The sequence below is a fragment of the Armigeres subalbatus genome, chromosome 2 (assembly GCF_024139115.2).
Source record: "Armigeres subalbatus isolate Guangzhou_Male chromosome 2, GZ_Asu_2, whole genome shotgun sequence".
Taxonomy (NCBI): Eukaryota; Metazoa; Arthropoda; class Insecta; order Diptera; family Culicidae; genus Armigeres; species Armigeres subalbatus.
In genome coordinates, this window is record NC_085140.1 from 21,670,331 (window position 1) to 21,693,206 (window position 22,876).

Sequence of the window (22,876 nt, forward strand, 5' to 3'; positions counted from 1 at the left end):
ACGGTGGCGGTATGGTAATGAACCTAGGAGCACGCGCGCAGGACATGCGACTTCCGGCTCCGAATCTCCAGGAGATCGGCCGGCTGAAAAACAACAAAGGCCCTGGAGTTGACCAACTACCAGGAGAGCTGTTTAAACACGGTGGTGAAGCACTGGCTAGAGCGCTGCATTGGGTGATTACCAAGGTTTGGGAGGATGAGGTTCTGCCGCAGGAGTGGATGGAAGGTGTCGTGTGTCCCATCTACAAAAAGGGCGATAAGCTGGATTGTAGCAACTACCGCGCAATCACATTGCTGAACGTCGCCTACAAGGTACTCTCCCAAATTTTATGCCGTCGACTAACACCAATTGCAAGAGAGTTCGTGGGGCAGTACCAGGCGGGATTTATGGGTGAACGCTCTACCACAGACCAGGTGTTCGCCATACGTCAGGTATTGCAGAAATGCCGCGAATACAACGTGCCCACACATCATCTATTTATCGACTTCAAAGTCGCATATGATACAATCGATCGGGACCAGCTATGGCAGCTAATGCACGAAAACGGATTTCCGGATAAACTGATACGGTTGATCAAGGCGACGATGGATCGGGTGATGTGCGTAGTTCGAGTTTCAGGGCATTCTCGAGTCCCTTCGAAACGCGTAGAGGGTTACGGCAAGGTGATGGTCTTTCGTGTCTGCTATTCAACATCGCTTTGGAAGGAGTAATACGAAGGGCAGGGATTGATACGAGTGGTACGATTTTCACGAAGTCCGTCCAGTTATTTGGTTTCGCCGACGACATTGATATCATGGCACGTAACTTTGAGAGGATGGAGGAAGCCTACATCAGACTGAAAAGCGAAGCTAAACGGATTGGACTAGTCATCAACACGTCGAAGACGAAGTACATGATAGGAAGAGGCTCAAGAGAGGTCAATGTGAGCCACCCACCACGAGTTTCTATCGGTGGTGACGAAATCGAGGTGGTTGAAGAATTCGTGTACTTGGGCTCACTGGTGACCGCCGATAACGATACCAGCAGAGAAATTCGGAGACGCATAGTGGCTGGAAATCGTACGTACTTTGGACTCCGCAAGACGCTTCGATCGAATAGAGTTCGCCGCCGTACCAAACTGACTATCTACAAAACGCTTATAAGACCGGTAGTTCTCTACGGACACGAAACCTGGACGATGGTTGTGGAGGACCAACGCGCACTGGGAGTTTTCGAAAGGAAAGTGTTGCGTACCATCTATGGTGGGTTGCAGATGGCGGACGGTACGTGGAGGAGGCGAATGAACCACGAGTTGCATCAGCTGTTGGGAGAACCATCCATCGTTCACACCGCGAAAATCGGAAGACTGCGGTGGGCCGGGCACGTAGCCAGAATGTCGGACAGTAATCCGGTGAAAATGGTTCTCGACAACGATCCGACGGGAACAAGAAGGCGAGGTGCACAGCGGGCAAGGTGGATCGATCAGGTGGAGGACGACTTGCGGACCCTCCGCAGACTGCGTGGTTGGCGAAGTGCAGCAATGAACCGAGCTGAATGGAGAAGTCTTTTATGTGCAGCACAGGCCACTCCGGCCTTAGTCTGATGATAAATAAATAAATAAATAAATGTTGAAATAGTAAGACGATAACAAATATATATTGAAGTATATGATTGGACATCTAAAGTGTAAAATAAAACATTTTTTAATTCATTTAAAAATTTAGATATTTTTTTATTCATCTAGAATACTATATTGTTACAATTAATTTCACTCAAAATTGTCGCTCTTTTTTTGCGGACGAACAAAACAATCATTTTTTTTAATTATGCTAGCATCAACGAGAATTGAAATAACTTGCATACAAAAGTGCTTTCAAACCTAGAAAAAAATATGGGTGATTGTGCATTTTTTTTCTAAACTTGTTACCGCTGGAATGCACTTTTTAAACACAATCGACTATTCCTCAACAATAGGGTAACTAATGCTTTTTCTGTTTCTGTGTGGCGTGCTTACCACCACATACCAATCGCTTAACTCGACGCATCACAAAACTAACAATTTTAAAAACCGCATACACGACCGCCCCCAGAAAGGCGTAAACATCCACAGAGTTGCGCTGCAGCACATTCAAGTCCGCTCCCTGATAGTGCAAATGCTTAGCCCCTTTGTGTCGCACAACGTATTCCACCCAAAACGTGGCCAAATCCATCGACGATTGGGGTCGATCCTTGTACAGCGAAGCCATGGTCTCAATGGTTTGCGCGTACCCTGGCTTGCCAAGCACTTCCCCGATTGCCGCCGTGAGCTTTTCCTCGGTCAGATCATCGAACGATACGGATGCACCCCAACCTTCCTTCACGACCTGCGCCACATTGGTGTCCTGATCGCCAAACATGGGAATTCCAACCACCGGAACTCCGTGGTACATCGCCTCGGTAATGCTCCCCAGTCCGCCGTGCGTCAAAAACAGCTTCAGATTCTTGTGGGCCAAAATATCGTCCTGAGGTAACCACTTTCCGATGAGGACATTAGCCGGCTTACCGGGCATCTCGTCCGCATCCCACTTCCAGATAATTCGTTGCTTCAACTTGGAGATACTTCCGATTATGGCATCGAATTTGTCCTGTCGCAGGTTGGAACTCTTGAGATTCGATCCGAAGCTGATGAAGATGGCACCATCCTTTGCGCCATCTAACCAAGCTTTGATGTCCTCCGGCAAGGGGTCAGGCTTGGATTTGATTTGAAGGCCTCCAACTTCAACCATGTTGGGCAGGTACGGCCGAGGTACGCTTTGGGTGAAGTATGAGTTGAGCAGCACCAACGACACGTCGAGCTTGGCCTGTTCGTACGAGGGATATCCCTTTTCGGCAGGGAAATTTGATCTGGAATGAAAAAAATGAAAATTTAACAACGGTATCGCAAGTGAAAATCTTCATACTAACTCGTAGTAGGGTTTGGTAATGTGTTGTATAATGTTCAGGATAACGAAGTCAATCGTGTAGACAAGTGTGTTTATGACTCGGTCGATGAAACTCATGGGATCCTTTTTCCCTAGAAGCAAGTGTGGTGCTGCCGAAACTTCCAATGGATTTCCAACTACATTGTTCAAGCTTCCAAACCCGGCTGAGAAGTAGAAGATAGTGGGGCACTTGAACCACGATCGAATACCAAGAACGAAGTCATTCATGAAGAAGCCAACTATGGCCACATCGAACTGCTCTTCTTTAACAAGTTTCTGAAACTGTGGTGAATTAATCGTGTAGTTGCTGTTGTCAAGCGATGCCTTCGTAATGATTGGCATATATTTGAACATATTTCGGCTGCCACCCTGCATGAAACTGGCCATTACTGGTCCGAATTTGTCATCCACTGGCACGTATACATCGCGGTAGTTCTTTACCGGCTTCGACAGCGGGAAAGAACTGACCATGGTGACCTTGAATGGAAAGTATATTATAAGAAGCGAGTCATAGTGAAAGTAGATGAGAAGTCTTACCTCATGGCCGCGTTGGGCCAGATTCTTCAGCAAAGCTTGAGGTCCAAGAACGTGCGATTTGCTGCCGGTTGGAAACACACATAGGATTTTGGCTGAGTCAGCACCATTAGACTGTAGAAGAAGCACCAGGATGGTCGCAGAAGCGATAACCAGTAGCGATAGTAGTTGGCTGGCCATCGTAATCGAATGTCGTCTATGCGGGCTGATGAGTATCGATGAACTAACCGATCAACTTTCGGTAGGTGGGTAATTTATCTGCGGCGCCTCTCCTGATTTAAGCATCGAATGTGATAAGATGACGATTGTTGAAGCGCTTTGATAGAAGATAAGAACATATGTAAGTGATAAACGGTACATCAGAGACTAAGAAGGTGGTTACTTAAAATCACTTTCGAATATATAGAGTGGAGCTGCTCTACTACAGTTAACACCTACGCTACTAATATTGGTAACTTGAATTCATATTCATTGCTTGGATTTTCAATGTTGTGTGCTATAATAGTGAAACTATATCTATTCATATATATTTCGTTTTCCACTAATTTAGGCTATTAAAAAACTTTTTATCAAAGGTGATTCCTTCCCATTGAAATCTTTGAGAAAAGTCGCGAATATAAAGATTTAATTTTAGACTAGGGTAGAAGCAGTATATTTCGCCACCCTAAACGCACGTTCGTCACACAAATGGCCGAAAAATGCAAAACATACTAAATATTCTGTAGATTTTGGAACTAGGGTTACACTCAATATTTTTTTTACACGGTTGGTATTCTTTAATTTCCCGGTTAACCAGATTTTTCACAGCTTTTTAAATACCACTTGAATTTTCTTTGATTTTTTGTGATTTTTTTCATGGGGTTAACTCATAGTTTCATCAACGCTGAAGGTCGTAATCAACTAAAACCCACCCGTGTAAAAAAAGAACCGTACTGTTTTTGGACTAACGTCGTGCGCGTCATTGTCGATATGACGATACGACGAGTAGCAATTACGACAATACAACTCGTCACTACTGTGGCTTTTCGTGCTGCGACGAGGATTATTGTCAGCCCTGATCAAAACATTAGTAATCGAATTTTATTTATAGTGCTTAAGATTGTTTACGTTTATTGGTCCAAAGTCTGAGGGATTGATCAGTTTTCCACCATTTGTTTATCGCCACCATCGAGACAACTATTTTCAGTTGCATTTTGCATCAGAAATCAATCATTTATAATAAGAACATTTTTAGATATTGTATGTTTACTGAGTCTGTATGATTGATAAATATTGCATTAAATGGTCAAAACTATTTCTCGCGCTCGTAACTGCATTGATCGATTTAATTTCGTCGATGTTGATTATTGACAAAATACATAACACAGTGGTTAAATATAGAACATCTACCCTATATTAGACTAATAGTATAAAGTTGTTCGGTTAGATTATATTAAATACTAGTCGACCCGGCAGACGTTGGCCGCATAGTAGGCGAAAATGCGCGTTGTGAACTGCCTATGCGAAATTCCCATACGAATCTTTATTTTAGTTTTTCACGATTTACTCAACTTTACTTATGATTTTCACATGAGGAAATATCATATAAACCCGTCGGAAACTATAACGAATGTTTCTGCTAAAGAAATGAAAAAAAACCATCCAGCCGTTTTCGAGTTATGCGGATATGAACACAGACCATTTCATTTTTATATATAAGACTAGTCGACCCGGCAGACGTTGTCCTGCATAGTAGGTGCGTTGTAAACTGCCCATTCAAAATATCCATACAAATCTTGGTTTTAGTTTTTCATTATTTCCTCAACTTTACTCGTGATTTCAGCATGAGGTAATATCATATAAACCCGTCGGAAATGATAACGGACATATCAGCTGAAGGAATGAAGAAAATCCGTCCACCCGTTTGTGAGTTATGCGGATACGAACACAGACCATTTCATTTTTATATATATAGACTAGTTGACCCGGCAGACGTTGTCCTGCATAGTAGGCGAGAATGTGCATTCCGAACTGCCCATGTAAAGTTCGCATAGGAATCACAATTTTAGTTATTCATGGTTTGCTCAACTTTACTCGTAATGTTCCCATTAGGAAGTAGGGGTAATGACGGCTTTGGCAGGTTTTGTTCTACTATTGTCAGGGGGGTTTTTTATGACTGATTATGCTCAAATTTGGATATCAAAGAATATTGTGGCCAAATTTCATAAATTTCGGTCGACAAAAACCCCCCTGCCAATAATAGAACAAAACCTGCCAAAGCCGTCTGTTCCCCTATCATATAAACCCGTCGGAAACTATAACGAATGTTTCTGCTGAAGAAATGAAAAAAATCCATCCAGCCGTTTTCGAGTTATGCGGATACGAACACAGACCATTTAATTTTTATATATAAGACTAGTTGACCCGGCAGACGTTGTCCTGCATAGTAGGCGAAAATGCGCGTTGTGAACCGCCCATACGAAATTCTTATACAAATATCGGGTACTTATTCAAAAGGACGTATGTGATTTTGTAAACAAAGATTCAAACGTCGATTTGTCCAATCTGATAGCACTCCCATGCAAACCATCACCACAGACAGGTAGGGGAAGCCTTCGGCTACCTGTTGGTGGTGTTGGTTTGCGTGGGAGTATCATCAGATTGGACAAATCGACGTTTGAATCTTTATAGAATTACATACGTCCTTTTGAATAAGCACCCGAGAAATCTTTATTTTAGTTTCTCACGGTTTACTCAACCTTACTCGTGATTTTAGCATGCGGAAATATTATATAAACCCGTCGGAAACGATAACAAAAATATCTGCTGAAGGAATGAAGAAAATCCATCCAGCCGTTTTCGAGTTATGCGGATACGAACACAGACCATTTCATTTTTGCCTTTCTCGTATACTAAGTATACGGTAAAGGCTATATGATCGCTCCAAAAACAAACTTTTTATAGAAGGCCCGGAGACCCATAGTGTTATATACCAATCGACTCAGTTCGACGAATTGAGGTGATGTCTGTGTGTGTGTGTGTGTGTGTGTGTGTATGTGTGTGTGCGCAAAACTACTAAAAAAATGTCACTCATTTTTCGGGCACTTAACCTCAACCGATTTGCTCGCAACAAGTTGCATTCGACGCAGAATCCTGTCCCATTGTTTCCTATTTGAAATTGGCCAGATCGAACTATGGGATCAAAAGTTATGGTCAAAATACAAATTCATACGAAAAAAACGCGTAAAAAATGTCACTCATTTTTCGGGCACTTAACTTTATCCGATTTGCTCGCAACAAGTTGCATTCGACGCAGAATCCTGTCCCATTCTTTCCTATTTGAAATTGGCCAGATCGAACTATGGGATCGAAAGTTATGGTCAAAATACAAATTCATACGAAAAAATCGCGTAAAAAATGTCACTCATTTTCCGGGCACTTATCCTCAACCGATTTGCTCGCAACAAGTTGCATTCGACGCAGAATCCTGTCCCATTGTTTCCTATTTGAAATTGGCCAGATCGAACTATGGGATCAGAAGTTATGGCCAAAATACAAATTCATACGAAAAAATCGCGCAAAAAATGTCACTCATTTTTCGGGCACTTAACTTTATCCGATTTGCTCGCAACAAGTTGCATTCGACGCAGAATCCTGTCCCATTGTTTCCTATTTGAAATTGGCCAGATCGAACTATGGGATCGAAAGTTATGGCCAAAATACAAATTCATACGAAAAAATCGCGTAAAAAATGTCACTCATTTTTCGGGCACATATACTTAGCCGATTTGCTCACAACAAGTTGCATTCGACGTAGAATCCTGTCCCGTTGTTTCCTTTTGAAAATTGGCCATATCGGACTATGGGATCGAAAATTATACCATTTTTGCCTTTCTCGTATACTAAGTATACGGTAAAGGCTATATGATCGCTCCAAAAACAAACTTTTTATAGAAGGCCCGGAGACCCATAGTGTTATATACCAATCGACTCAGTTCGACGAATTGAGGTGATGTCTGTGTGTGTGTGTGTGTATGTGTGTGTGTGCGCAAAACTACTCAAAAAATGTCACTCATTTTTCGGGCACTTACCCTTAACCGATTTGCTCGCAACAAGTTGCATTCGACGCAGAATCCTGTCCCATTGTTTCCTATTTGAAATTGACCAGATCGAACTATGGGATCAAAAGTTATGGTCAAAATACAAATTCATACGAAAAAAACGCGTAAAAAATGTCACTCATTTTTCGGGCACTCAACTTTATCCGATTTGCTCGCAACAAGTTGCATTCGACGCAGAATCCTGTCCCATTCTTTCCTATTTGAAATTGGCCAGATCGAACTATGGGATCGAAAGTTAAGGCCAAAATACAAATTCATACGAAAAAATCGCGTAAAAAATGTCACTCATTTTCCGGGCACTTATCCTCAACCGATTTGCTCACAACAAGTTGCATTCGACGCAGAATCCTGTCCCATTGTTTCCTATTTGAAATTGGCCATATCGGACTATGGGATCGAAAATTATACCATTTTTTTATGGAAAAATCGGGCACTTTTCCTCAACCGATTTGCTCGCATTAAATTGCATTCGACGCAGAATATCTCATATTTTCTTATTGAAAATTGGCCAGATCGGACTGTGGGCTTAGAAGTTATGGTAAAATTACTATTTATTGTGAAAAAGAGTTCAAAAAAATCTAGTTCCCTTTTTTAGCACTTAGACTTCATCTATTTCCCAAGCAACACAAGTTCAACAAATCTGGTTGCAGTAACCATATTGTGACTGAATCCGGTCATATATAAGTTACTGTGATTGATGCGCAATATGTGTGCTTCTCAGGTCTCTCGCATCAGATTGCATTCGACACAGAATCTTGTCCCATTGTTTCCTATAGAAACTTGTCCGGATCGTACAATTGGGTCAAAAGACCAATCCACATAATGGTGTTATTTTAGATTTTTCCAAACCTTTTGAACGAACGAGAAAGGCACCATCACCGCTAGGTGGATTAATCTGGGTTTTATATATAAGACTAGTCGACCCGGCAGACGTTGTCCTGCATAGTAGGCGAAAATGCGCGTTGTGAACTGCCTATGCGAAAACCCCATACGAATCTTTACTTTAGTTTTTTACAATCTACTCAACTTTACTTGTGATTTTCACATGAGGAAATATAATATAAACCCGTCGGAAACTATAACGAACGTAATTGCTGAAGAAATGAAGTAAATCCATCCAGCCGTTTTCGAGTTATGCGGATACGAACACAGACCATTTCATTTTTATATATAAGACTAGTGGACCCGGCAGACGTTGTCCTGCATAGTATACGTGAACTGCTCATGCGAAATTTCCATACGAATGATAATTTTAGTTTTTCCTGATTTACTTAACCCTGCCCATGATTTTCTCATGAGGAAATATCATATAAACCCGTCGGAAACTATAATGAACGTTTCTGCTTAAAGAGTGAAGAAAATCCATCCAGCCGTCTTCGAGTTATGCGGATACGAACACAGACTATTTCATTTTTATTATATAGAAGATAGATAGAAGATTAGACTTATAGTATAAAAAGATTTTATTCAAAATTATCAATAATAACCAGTAGATGGTAACAGATTTTCTACATCCGGGAAGAGAATTTATCACAGAATTATTAAAGATATTGTTACTTGTAGCACATATTGATATAATTTTGTTATGACTAACTGGTCGGGATGAAATCGACCTATTTTATTCATGGCTATCTATTTGAAAACCCTCTCGAAACTGATAAAGTTTTGAATTTTCTGTTGTTTTATATTATGGTAAATGAAATATCAAATAATCAAATACTTTTCCGACCTTCTCTCGAATAATGAGCATGGTGTCCATTCCCTGCTCTTAGCACATTAAAACCATGCAATGATTCAAACGGACGAGTTGAATTGGCGAATTTTGACTGGCGCTTGATTTGACCGGATTTTCAGAATACAAATATTTCGCAACACTGACATTAACACTTGTCAGCAAATATTTTAGTGATGTTCTATTCTGTATTGAATTAAAAAAAGTGATCTGTTGCTTATGGAATTTATATTTTTAACATTCAAACATAATTATTCACTAGGGAAATATGGAGCTTCGATGCTCAAGTTTTTACACGAAGTAAGTCCCGTACATTGTTTTACAGATTGTAATTCAAGTTACCGCGCGGTAAGATGCGCGACCATGCTGATGGTGGCTGGGTTCGATTTTCGGTCCTGCCTAGGACATTTTCGGGTCGGATCATGATATACGTATGCAAAAATGGTAACTCGGCATAAAAATCTCGCAGTTAACAACTATGGAAGCGCTCAATGAACACTAAGCTGCGAAGCTGTAAAGTCCCAGTGGGGGATGTAATGCCAATAAGAAGAAGAAGATTTCAAGTTGATTCCCTACCTTCCGCATAAAAACGTCATCAAACTGTTATAAATTTCAGTTTTTGTAACACCAAACACTATACTGTTTCTGTTATGATTTAAACTTTTCGCAACCACAACCACATTATTATTCACATTAACTGCTTACTGTTCAACAATTGAATATCTCTTGGATTTATATCAAGATCAACCGATCGACAGACTGTCTCTCCCGAAACAACGAGCACAAATGACGCAATACGAGAGTCATTAACAATCTACGGCTTTGATTAAGACGCTGGCGCTCGGAATCGACGTCCATGCAAACAACATCCTACTACTACTCTGATCGACACCAGCCGCGAGTTATTATTGGTCTGCCGGCACTCGATCGCCGACTACGACAACGCCGACAAACAAAGTGATTCCATCTCGCGAGGTCCCGGTTCACGTTCCTGTTTAACTTCGGCAGAATGTCTCTTATTGTAGAAGAGGAACATATAATTTGGGTTATGCCATGTGATTATTTCACAGCATCAATTCTATCGAAAATTTAGAAAAGGTAATCATTTGGCATGATGCTGTCTGAGTAATTTACTTTTTTTTTTGCTAATTTTTATCATGAATATAACGATTCGAGATGTTCGACGTAAAGCTGTACTGAGTTGAATTGTTTTAAGACATTCCATGCAAGTCCTTATTGAGTTTTAACAGACAAAAAACCGGTTTGAACCATAACCCAATGCATACTAACGAATAAACTGCCGAACACCTGGATCGGACAACAAAACTCAAATAAAATACGTGATTGACAACGATTTGCAAGACCATATGAGTACTGTCATGCATATATTTTGACAAATCGGGGGCTACTTTGGACATTTTGAAACAAGAATTATAACGTAAATAACATCCCTAAAAACTCTCCACGAATTGACCTAAACTCGCCTCATCCGGCTTAGGCTGTCCTACCTTTTGATCATTCAGCATGGAACGACCCAATCAGTTTCACAACTACTCGCACTCATTGTTTCATACACTGGTGTCAATGGCAACACCAATATACGAGTAAGAGGTTCCTCAGAGTGATTACTGAAAGAATGTAAGGTTTATTGCTTGACCCAGTGCTGTGAATCCAATGATGATACACAGACAAAAAAAAACATAGGGAACCCCACGACATTCAAAACAATGTATCGATATCAAATTGTCGCTATTTTGGATGAATTTCAAACTCATATTCAAATTGTACAAAAAATATAAATGTGCGCACATCAAAAAATTAAAATTTTAAATCATAGTTTTTATAGTGTATGAAATTGATGGAGCACAATATCATGCTAATGAGAATAATCTTGTGCTACTCATTTGTGTGACGAAACAGGATAGTTTTGTTGTTCACGTTTTCCGCGTTTCTTAAACTCGTATTATTCTGACAATACCCCCGATCTTATTTTTTGCAGAGCTTCAACTTAAGATTCGGTCTTAAGAAGAAAAAAGCTTTGACATTTTCATAGGCTAGGAGTTGGATTTGTGGCACAATGTTACTTTACATTAGGTTAGGTGAAGGTTTTGTTAAGATAGTCTTCCACCTTGTCAAAGCGTTTATACGTCTCATTCTCTTTCTTTAATTTCACAATGCTTGAATGTCAATAAAGTGTGATTTATTGGATGCTGAGTAGAGGTATATGATTCGACAAATGACATGGCAAATCAGCTGTATTAAGCTACATCATCAGCCGTCAGAATCGATATTTCTACCGTGAACACGTTGGATTCAAACTGATTCCATTCGATATGATTTCGAATTTTTTGCACTGTACACTGCGACTGTATGATAAATGGTGTTACGTATATCGATGATATCTATGGAATTTTCTTTCTGAAAAATTTAAACTGACCTTGAATAATGTTAGAGGTATTTATCGCTATTCAAACTAATTATGTTTTTAGATGGTGCTTTTTATAGTTATTCCTTTTCGATAGACTACTAAAACCAGAAATTCATTTCCAATATCATAAAATTATGTTAAACCCAATTGGAACAATATTCACTGCAGTTGCAAAAGCATTTCATGCATTAATAATTCCTTTGAACGAAAAAGATGACTCAATCGACACAACACAGAAACTCGCACGTATTTATCCGTCATGACGTCTCCATTTATGAATGTTGTCCGTTTTACACACCCGGCACGGACAATGTCTGAATCGCGAATCTTTTCACTAATATCACTCGATGGTATCAAAAGCTGAAACGAATAATATAAGGTTATTTGAGAATGAAATCAATTTAAATATCAACAATTGCTGGGGTGAAACGCAAAGGGGTGTAAGTGACAAAAACTTAGTTTTAAGAAAAATGGGAGATTTTTGAATATTTTTTTTGTTTCATACAATTTGTATGGAAGTTAAAAAAAATACTAATTTTGTTCGAATTTTTACATTTATTACAAACAACGTACACATTATATCAATATATTGCTCTAAAGTCAAAGCGTTTTTCGCTGTCATCTCTTCAGATTTTACCAAAATGTTACTTAAACACCTCTGTTTCTAACCCCATCAATTGGGAGTTCGGTGATATTAACCTAATGACAATAAAACACGTAAAAACAAAAAAAAAACTGTCTTCGATCGAAGAAGATGACTCATTCAGAAATTTGCACGTATTGCACGTGATGGCGGTTCCATTCGTGGATGTTGCCTGTTCTATAAACACCGCGGTACAGACATAGTCTTGATTAGCGTGTCTATTCCAATATACACAATGCAGTGATAGATGAAGTTGATACCCGAAAGTGCATCAACACATCTTAATTGCTGATATGCAAAATTGTCTGTTTAATCATTATGAAAAAACTAGCTTTATGTACCCGGTCTTGCTCGGAATTGCCAGTTTGGTTCACAGTTTTTCGGAAAATGATAAAACCAATTGGTCAACAGGGTAATTGTGTTCACTTATTGATACTTCATCATTTGATTAAAAGAAGGCATTTAGAAACATTGACTGATTTTGAAGAAAGGATCGTGGGTTTGAATAGCCATATTCCGAGCAAACGTCTATTTCTAAAGAAGGAAAAACCTCAACCGACGCATTATTCCGGGCAAACGCATATTTTTAAAGAAGGGATCACACCACCACTGCCTTATTCCGGGCAAATGCCTACATTTAAAGAAGCAGGATGGTTGGTGGATGCCAGAAGGAAATACATTAATCATTGCTTTTTCACTGGGCAAACCATGATTCCGATGAAGGGTAACAATTATCATTGCTTTATACCCAAATTTATGCTTTCTATGAAAGATTTTACTGATGCTGTTCATAATTATCCCAAATGCCTTCTTGTTGAATGACCTTAGGCCAAATAGTGTTATGTTAATGGCCAGCTTCATTCAGGGAAATGTCATATTCTGGGATATGTGTATCGGGAAGTATCGTTTTCGGGAATTATCATTTTCGTTAAAGACATTTATGGGAAAATGTTATTACAGGGAAAACGTTATTGTCGAGGATTTGGTATTTTTGAGGAATTCGGGCAATTTGTTTTCGGAGCATTGTACAATGTCAAAAAACCTCTCAGGCAAAAGTCCCTCTCAGCCTCTCTATAATAGTTTCCTTTGGGTAGAGAATACGTGTTTACAAATTTTGTTTGAATTGACCCATGCGATAAAAAGGTATACTAAACTGTTCGTTCAATAAATATACCCTCTTTCAGCTATGACACTCCTACCCAGTCTGATGTAGTCTTCCTTAGACAGAGAATATGGGTTCCAAATTTGGTGGACATCGGTAAATGGGTTCAGAAGTTATGCTGAATTGATCGATAACTAAACAATACCCCTCTCTCATACCCTCCCCCTTTTAAAATGACCTACCCACATCCACTAAAATCGTTTCCTTAGGACAGACAATATTTGATACAAATTTGTTTCAAATCGGTCATGGGGTTCAAGACTTACATTGAGGCGATCGATTGCTAAGCAATCCTCCCATATCCTCCCTCTTTTCCAAAGAGCATCCCCAACCACACTATCGTCGTCTCCTTAACATGAAGAATGTGTGTTCCAAATTTGGTTGAAATCGACCAAGGAGTTCAGAAGTTACACTGAGTTGATCAATAACTAAGCAATACCCCTCCCCGCACACCCTCCCCCTTTTCCAAAGAGCATGCTATTGTCGTCTCCTAAAGATAAAGAATGTGTGTTCCAAATTTGGTTGAAATCGGCCAAGGGGTTCAGAAGTTATACTGAGGTGATCGATAACTAAGCAATACCCCTCCCCCCACACCCTCCCCCTTTCTCAAAGAGCATCCCCAACCACACTATCGTCGTCTCCTTAACATGAAGAATGTGTGTTCCATATTTGGTTGAAATCGACCAAGGAGTTCAGAAGTTACACTGAGTTGATCAATAACAAAGCAATACCCCTCCCCGCACACCCTCCCCCTTTTCCAAAGGGCATGGTATTGTCGTCTCCTCATGATAAAAAATGTGTGTTCCAAATTTGGTTGAAATCAGCCAAGGGGCTCAGAAGTTACACTGAGTTGATCAATAACTAAGCAATACCCCTCCCCCCACACCCTCCCCTTTTCAAAGAGCATCCCCAACCACACTATCGTCGTCTCCTTAAGATAAAGAATGTGTGTTTCAAATTTGGTTGAAATCGGCCAAGGGGTTCAGAAGTTATACTGAGGTGATCGATAACTAACCATCCCTAACCCCCCTATCGTCGTCTCCTTAAGATAAAGTATGTGTGTTTCAAATTTGGTTGAAATCGGTCAATGGGTTCAGAAGTTATGCTGGAACATACATACAAACATACATACAAACATACAAACATTGAGTTTTATATATATATAGAAGATAGAAGATAGAAGATAGAAGATAGAAGATAGATAGATAGATAGATAGATAGATAGATGAGTTCACAATTGTGCTATCATAACACTATTCGAAAATCAGTACCCACCGACAATATATGAAGAAAAGCCAAGTTTTTTTTTTCCAATTTCAATATAAGCCTTCAACCCTTAGTAGTGATTTTTTTTTATATTTACAAAAACAGTAACCTTTGTTAATCGATGTACCTGCTTTATTCTGATCAGTCACTTCAACAGTTTATGTAGATATCAAGTTATTTCAAATTAATTGACAGAGCCTCAAATATTATGCCAGCTGTACAATATTTCTTTTGAAATCTCTGGAATCATTTTGTATCAGAATCTTAAAGTTCTTCTTAAAGAAATAAAATTGTCAACGTGAGAACATGACTCAATTTTTGGGTGACGAAACTTATTGACCCTCTTTTTTGGACATACGACGTTTTCAAAAATCAGGCGAGAATTATGTTTTCTTCTGTTCATTCAACGACCACGATATTTCGCAAAATCCCAATTCTTTTAGTGTTTGGTTTAGCTTACCGTACCGGAGATTCCATGAATCACGGAAGCTGTTTCGTGATTACTGATTTGTTTCATATAAGTACATACAATTGTGCTGTTTGAAGACGATGACATTGCAACATTTGGAGTAGTATCAATATCTTTGTATGAATATTAGACTGGGGCGCAGTTGTATGGAAAAAACCCAACTTAATTCACCGAGTAGTGATACTGCCTTTCTCGTATTTAGTCAAGACACCAACCTTATATGGCGCTTATATAGTTCGGTTCGATGTACCATTTTCTTTATAACTATCAAACGCAACGGCGATCTTTATCAATAGTGATTCAATAGTGATCAACTAGGCTTTGCCTTCTGTCGAATAAAACTTGTTGCGAGAAAATCGGTCAAGGATTACTATATGAAAAGTTGTCTAATGTTTTTCTTAGCTTTTGTGCACACACATACGCACACACATACACACACACATACATACACACGGACAGACGGACATGTGCTCAGTTCGTTGAGCTGAGTCGATTGGTATATAACACTATGGGTCTCCGGGCCTTCTATAAAAAGTTCGTTCTTGGAGTGAAATGATAGCCTTTCGGTACTACTTTGTTGTACGAGAAAGGCAAAACGCAAACATCATCCAATCAAGTGAGATCAAGGTTTTTCTGAATCGTTTTGGGACTTAAATCAACTGTGAAAAATATGGACTCGTTTGGTTGCGTTCTCGCTTTCTGCATCTCGTTTTGATTTTATATGGAAATAAGTATGGGAAAACGTACTTTTTTACATTTTTGCTCTTAAAGGCTTCAATTTATCGTCGATCACTTGACTCAATACGTTAGTATAAAGTCTGAAAGATGCCAAAAAACTTTGCCGAACAAGGTACGTAGCTGAAAGCTCTACAAAAAATGTTATTACCCTTCGAAAATTGATTGTTCAAAACATATGCAATAAATCAATATTTCTGCCATCACTACCGGACCGTCTGAGGGCAACAACCCATCTTCTTTCTTGCCGTAATTTTTACTTTGTGGAATGATTCCGAATAATTCCCATTAGCTGCAAAGCCCTAGAAGATCAATAATTTTGAAATAACACTCAGTTAAATTATATGTCCACGTAGTTTGGCAGTGCTGGCAGAATAAACGAACAACGAATCAATCTTTGAAGTGTTATAACTTTTTTCATGGACGTTCCAGTAACTTCCCTTCTTTAGCAAAGTTTTTCGGCATCCTTTGGGCTACACTTAAGGTGAAGGTGGGTTGAGTACCAAAACAAAGCTTTGAAAGTATTGGTACAATAAAAACTGTCATATACTGTAGTAGTATTGGTGTCGTATTTATAAAAAACATAAAATATTAGTAGGGTGGTTCAAAAAACGACCCAGCTCCAACACGCTCACTCGATTCCGTCCCATGCTCCGAGTGTCCTCCAAAAACCGAATCGAACAAAACCTGGGTGAACACAAGCCGGTTCAAGTTTGTATGAAAACTAGTATGTGAAACTAAACCTTTCACTACACTGGCTACAGCGCCTCCCCACCAAACGCTGGTGAAAAGAGAACCCACATAGCTGAAAGCAACATTCCAGAGACTTTACTGAACGAAAATCGCACCGCAGGAAAGAACCATTGATTTCGTAACGCAAAAAAATAGCATTTTATATCCCGATCACCCCCATGTCACACTTTCTGTACGAAGTATCTGCCCCTGGTGCAGATATCACAGACAAATTCTGGCTATTTTGTTGAATTACACGTTTCACTGATTCCTTCTGAGAAGCCTGATTATCATGCTAAACAAGGATGTTATCGATCGTTAAGTAATTTGCGTTCATTTAGTATTTTGTCAATAACTTATTCCAGAAGCTGATTTTCAAAATGTGTTGTATGGTGGACTTCTAGTGCGAAGGTTTTTCTACAACTCTGCCTGATGGTTTGTTGTTAGAATTCAACTAATAACGGAGTTATAGCGCTAGTAGCAGTAACTTAAACTAAATTATTGAAATTTCGTTATCATTTAGTCTAAGTTACTGAAAATATTGCTGTAACAACGTTACTAGTGGATCGAATGCAAATTACTAAATGATCAATAACATCCTTGATGCTAAAGACTGGCAACCTCGATTAAAATCGACTTCCAACTATTGGAACGACCATTCAATATGCATTGTCTATGGAGTTAAAGCTCTTGAATATTTCATCAAGTTTGTTAAGAAAATTATGTCATTGACGAGTTTGTCATAAGACGAGTTTGTACAATCCCATTTAATTCCACCACTTAGTTGGGCAAGAACGAGACACAGAAGACGACCTTACCGTTGAGGCCGAAATACGTATCTGGCAAGGTACAATTAGGTGGTGAATTAAATGGGATTGTACAAACTTGTCTTATGACAAGTGGTATTCCATCCAGTCATATGGTCTCCCCCTCGCAAGCGCCCAATGACGGAGTGCCACAATCAGAATAATGTTAAATTCAACCTCGCCATATCAACTGTCAGTCATACAAACCTGAAACGACCTGTGCACGATAAGCCCCTTTTAAACCAGCCCAAACCATCAAACGACACCCAAAATATGAAACATCATCGACTGAGCCTGGCGGAGCAAAATCATTTTTGAACCACCCTAGTTATAAGTTTGCTGCTATCGGTGCCGCCGGTGTTTACATTCGCTCCGCGATCAGTTTTTTATAGTTTTTTTCGGGCAAAAAAAAGCGGTTTTTATAAAGTTTTCGGTTCAAACAAGTGACTGATTTCAAAAAGTGATGTTTCACTTGCATTCCATCAACATTTCGGGCTGCTCATGTGCGAAGAAGTGAGTAAAAACTTAATTTTTCCAATGCCCTTTGAGCAGAAGTGAAGTGCAGTGATAACCACACCAAATCGCGAACGGCTATTAAATTGGCACAAGATTGCTGAATTATGATATAATTCGAGCCGATATACATAGGATTCTTCGGAGAAACATATTCATTATCACGGGAAGTGAATAAATATGCTGTGAACAGGTTAGTAATTCGAATATTGAACTTTTGTTCGAAGCTGTTCGATGCATTCGAATGTTTGTGGGAGAGGAGTGCGGGAGGTGTGGGGTTGACCCGTGGAAGGTCAGGTGCCATATTGACGGCCATCGTGGTACTCTTCCAACTATGTCCTTAAACGCAACGTGACACTTGGTTTACGAACCTCTAGAAGTAAAAATACAAACATATACGTTTTCCTATACTAATTTGCATACAAACTTCAAACGGCTTGCAGAAAGCGAGGAAGCAACCAATCGGGCACAAATTCTACACAGTTGTTTGGGACCCAGAATAGTTTCAAAAAACCAATAATTTGATAAAATGACCATGACGCCCCACTCTAATCAATATATCATTCGCTCTCATCAGCTACGCATTACTACGATTGGAAATCTTGATCGAAAAACAACTACCTAATATTTTTTTCTTATTTTGTTATGTAGTACATTTCTGTAAATTTGAGATCTGGGGCATGAGAGCCAATATGTCATTCAAATGACATTATGTCAAATAACACGTGACATTTTTAAAAGCTTTCGTGCCTCAGATACTATATTATGCACTTTGATATCAGTTATAATTCATTGACGCGAATAGGGAGAGGGCTCGGGTGGTTTAATAAAAAACTTTTGAAAAAGTTTGAACACAAAGCAGTTACTTCCCATATTTATCATATCATAACGAAATAAACGAGAAACAATTGGACTTGTTCTTTATTTCAGAGATTTTGTACAGCTGCTAGCAAAAAAGACGAAATGGGGCATTATTTTTTCTTTAGGGACTAGATCACGTGTTCAGTATACCAACATAAGTGCTCTGGCGTGAGGAAGGGTCGTTTGGATTCGAGAGTAACTTTCGAGAAGAGCTTATGTGTATTTGATACCAAAGTTTTAGAAAAGCAGTAACTCTGAAATCGATCGTTTTAGAGAAATATGTCTGAGATGAAATAGTAGAGAATTAACATGCCCAACAAAAATACACATTTGTTTTAAGAAATCGCAGCTTAAATTTAAAATTCAAATAAAAAAAGGTTGGTGATAAAATTTAGACGAAAAGACCATTGTTTAGAGGCAGGGGAAACATGGTCAAAAATAGTTGAAAAAGTTTTCCCATTTTTAAAGATTTTCTTAAGAACAATATGTAGGGGGAAAGACGGCTTAGGCAGGTTTTGTTCTATTATTGGCAGGGGAGGTTTTGTTGACCAAATTTTATGAAATTTGGCCACAATATTCTTTGATATGCAAAGAATGTTTAGGCCAAATTTGAGCCTAGTCAGTCATAAAAAACCCCTGCCAATAATAGAACAAAACCTGCCAAAGCCGTCATTCCCCCTATATGTTTTTCAAAAATAATTTTCAGTGCCAGAATATGAATCTACATCAAAGTTCTAATCGAAATGCTCATACCAATGATCTCCCTACAAACCTCAATTTTGTTCTCGTGTAATTTGTGCAGTTGCAATATTCAACATAAGCGATGCATTCATACATTATTTCTTCGATCGAAGAAAATGACTCAGTCAGAAATTCACACGTATTTATCCGTGATGACAGCTCCATTCTTAGATGTTGCCTGTTCTACACACCGCAGCGCAGACATGGTCCATGGTGCGAATCTGTGAGGTTTTTTTTCTTGATTAGTGTGGCAGTTCTAATAAGCAGAGGGCAGTGATAGATGAATTTCATTCCTTAAAATGCATCATCCCATCTTAATTGCTAACATGTATCGTAACAAATATTGTCTAACCATTATGACATTGAGCTCACAATTCAGTTTTTGTATAAATATTTTGATAAGAAAATTATTTTGAGCTTTTTAGTGGAATGTTTTCACCTGTCATAAGACGAGTTTATACAATCCCATTGAATTCCACCACTTAATTGTATCTTGACAGATACGTATTTCAACCTCAACAGTAAGGCCGTCTTCAGTGTCTCGTACTTGAAGAAGTCTGATAAACCTTTGTAAAAGGAGACACAAGCAACAGTTTGCTTACGAATCATGTTTTTTTTTCACCTAACTGTCCAACGGCGGATTTATTATGAAACATGTTATACTCTTACCCTTTTTTAGGTTTTCTTACATGCTTTAGAAGTTTGTTTGTTTCAGCTTTAGAAGAAGTTTCTCTGACAATGCGAACTATTGTTTATTGAATTGTAATTATTATTTCCACTTTAATAGTTTATCACAAAATTTGTTAATGTTTTTTTAAATAAAGAATTTTCTTTTGTAAAAGATGTATTTTTTTAAAAGGTTTTCACAAAGGTTTTCGCACACACACATACACGGACACACACTGGCTTCATGCTTTTACGCTTTAGCGTTTTATCATACCTTTTTCCTTTTTTTCTTCTTGCCTTTCGGTATCTATCCCCATCCCAAAACCTTATCCTATTACGAGTAAATGATTATATAGGCTTAAAATGCGAGGTACAAATCCCCCATTTGTAGGGGAACGTACCGCCAGAGCCGACGTTCTGATACCTGTTACCTGATTTCCGTTCTACTGATGTCGTAATCTGCCTCGCAACTGCCTTCTTGAATGAATATGTTTCATATCAGAAAGCAGATATGTTGCATGAAAATAACATTTCGGATCATTGCTGTTGCCAAAATGTTTATTATATGTTACTAGACACTCAGCTGAGCAGCAATCTATTTTTAACAACCCGCACTTGTAGGCAAAATCTCCAAATAAAGCCTAGATAACTAAGAAATTGTAGTAGAAGGATTCAAATCTCAAGGATTTTTATATTTTTATTTTCATTGTATCTTCAAGGTGTTATCCTGTTTAAGACAGACTCTTGTTCATAATAACGACAGAAATCTGTTCAGGATTCCGACAGAATCCTATTCAGGATTCCCACATAATTACGTTCAATATTCCGATAGCATCCCGTTCAGGATTCCGACAGTAGCCGCAAGATGTTGCAAATAGACGCTTCCTCTTGTGCTTTTTATGTAAAAAAGAAGTTCCACGTCATAGCACTGTTCTCTGAGAAAAACCCAGATTAATCCACCTAGCGGTGACGATGCCTTTCTCGATTCAATCGTTTGGTTTCGCCTTAGTGTGATACACATAAAAAAATGCCTACTTCACGGCTCTTGCAAACGCAACCAAGCTTATATGGTTTAACAGACCATTTTCTTCATAACTTATGAACGCAATGACCGATCGTGATTATATTTCATAGTGATCAACTAGGACTTGTTCCCCGTCGAATGTAACTTGTTGCGAGAGAATTGGTTAAGAATTACTTAAATGAAAAAGTGGCTAATGTTTTTTGGTTTTCGTGTGCACTAGGGTGGCTCAAAAAACACTTTTTCAATTTTTTTTATGGGCCGCCCTTTTATTCGGTTATATTTGATGCCCTGATGCTCTGGACAAAATTTCAGCCAAATCGGTCAACGTTTGAGCGGTGCTAAACTCGTTGGAAATTTATTTGGGAAAATGTATGCAGAAACATCCAAAACAGTGATTTGCAGTTAGACGGCACAATTTATGATCAAGAACCATGATACTCATTCAGTTCTTGTAGAATTAAATACAGAATGTTATGCTGAAGATTAGAGTTTATTACGCAAAGATATTCGCATTTTACTGGAGTGTTGTAGGGGTAAATTTATTTCTTTTTAAAGGTAAAAGAAACGAAATTTGCTCAAACCCCACTTCAGAGAAATGCTAATAACTTAGCCGGGCAAACTCTAATCTTCTCGCGGTTTTCTGCATAACATTCTGTATTACTTTTTCAAGATCTAAATGAGTATCATAGTTCTTCATCGTAAGTTGTGCCATCCGATTTACTGTTTTTGGATGATTCTGCATACATTTTTTCATATACACTTCCAACGAGTTTAGCACCGCCCAAACGTTGACCGATTTGGCTGAAATTTTGTCCAGAGCATAAGGGCATCAAATAGAACCGAATAAGAGGGCGGCCCATCAAAAGAATTGAAAAAGGTTTTCCCATACTAATTTGAGCCACCCTAGTGTGCACACACACACATACACACGGGCTGACAGACATTTGTTCAGTTCGACGAGCTGAGTCGATTGGTATTTAACACCATGGGTGAGACTTCTATAAAAAGTTCAATTTTGGAGTGAAATTATAGCCTTTCGGTACAACTTTGTTGCACGAGAAAGGCAAAAATAAGATTGCTTAGGTGTTGAGTAGACCTCTTCATGTTTTCAAAAAGTATCAAAAATTCAACCGGTCAGCCCAGAATCACAATTCTTATGCTAAAATAAGTTTCCTGTCAAATTTTCAGCTTATTCGGATAAAATTTCGAGGTGGCTCAAGTCGATTTAGTGTTTTAGGGCTATTTTCAATTTTGGAAAAAATCTAACAAGAGAAATAAACGTCGAAAACTGTCGCAACAAGCTCTATACGGAAGCTTTTGGTGTGCTTTACAAGTCTTGTGGACATTGCGATTCGTCCCGTTCAAGTTTTGTCCTTGTTAAAGTGATTTTCAAGCATTTAAGTGCATAAAAATACTGTTTCCCCCAACAGTCGTTGTTCTACAAAATTCTTGAGTTAATGACAAATGATTGTTAATTTATTATATTATTATTCCTCTTTTTTCCCTGAAAATTTGAGTAATATAA

The 22,876-nt window shown here is 38.8% G+C and overlaps 2 protein-coding genes across 8 annotated transcripts in view; one reads left to right on the top strand and one right to left on the bottom strand.

The window, feature by feature from the left end:
- Positions 1-22,876, top strand: part of LOC134218148 (serine/threonine-protein kinase N) — a 320,062-nt gene that overhangs the window by 249,181 nt on the left and 48,005 nt on the right. The gene's annotated exons all lie outside the window — the stretch shown is intronic.
- LOC134218151 (UDP-glycosyltransferase UGT5-like) lies at positions 1,775-10,281 on the bottom strand. 3 transcript variants are annotated; one of them, XM_062697037.1, is made up of 4 exons: positions 10,011-10,281; positions 3,477-3,789; positions 2,923-3,416; positions 1,775-2,862 (listed from the first exon to the last, which is right to left on the bottom strand). In XM_062697037.1, the coding sequence occupies exons 2-4, from the start codon at positions 3,651-3,653 to the stop codon at positions 1,959-1,961; spliced, it is 1,575 nt and encodes a 524-aa protein (XP_062553021.1). In that variant the 5' UTR covers positions 3,654-3,789; positions 10,011-10,281; the 3' UTR covers positions 1,775-1,958. The 3 variants fall into 3 exon arrangements, with proteins under 3 accessions (XP_062553021.1, XP_062553019.1, XP_062553022.1); XM_062697035.1 differs by having other exon boundaries at positions 9,882-10,281; XM_062697038.1 differs by lacking the exon at positions 10,011-10,281 and adding an exon at positions 9,619-9,640.

Bases quoted from the DNA above. Each gene is read 5' to 3' on its own strand.
- LOC134218151 (XM_062697037.1), bottom strand. From the start codon at position 3,653: ATGGCCAGCCAACTACTATCGCTACTGGTTATCGCTTCTGCGACCATC. The intron at 3,417-3,476 runs GTAAGACTTCTC...TTTCCATTCAAG, and splicing joins TGGCCCAACGCGGCCATGAG to GTCACCATGGTCAGTTCTTT. The intron at 2,863-2,922 runs GTTAGTATGAAG...TTTTCATTCCAG, and splicing joins ATTACCAAACCCTACTACGA to ATCAAATTTCCCTGCCGAAA.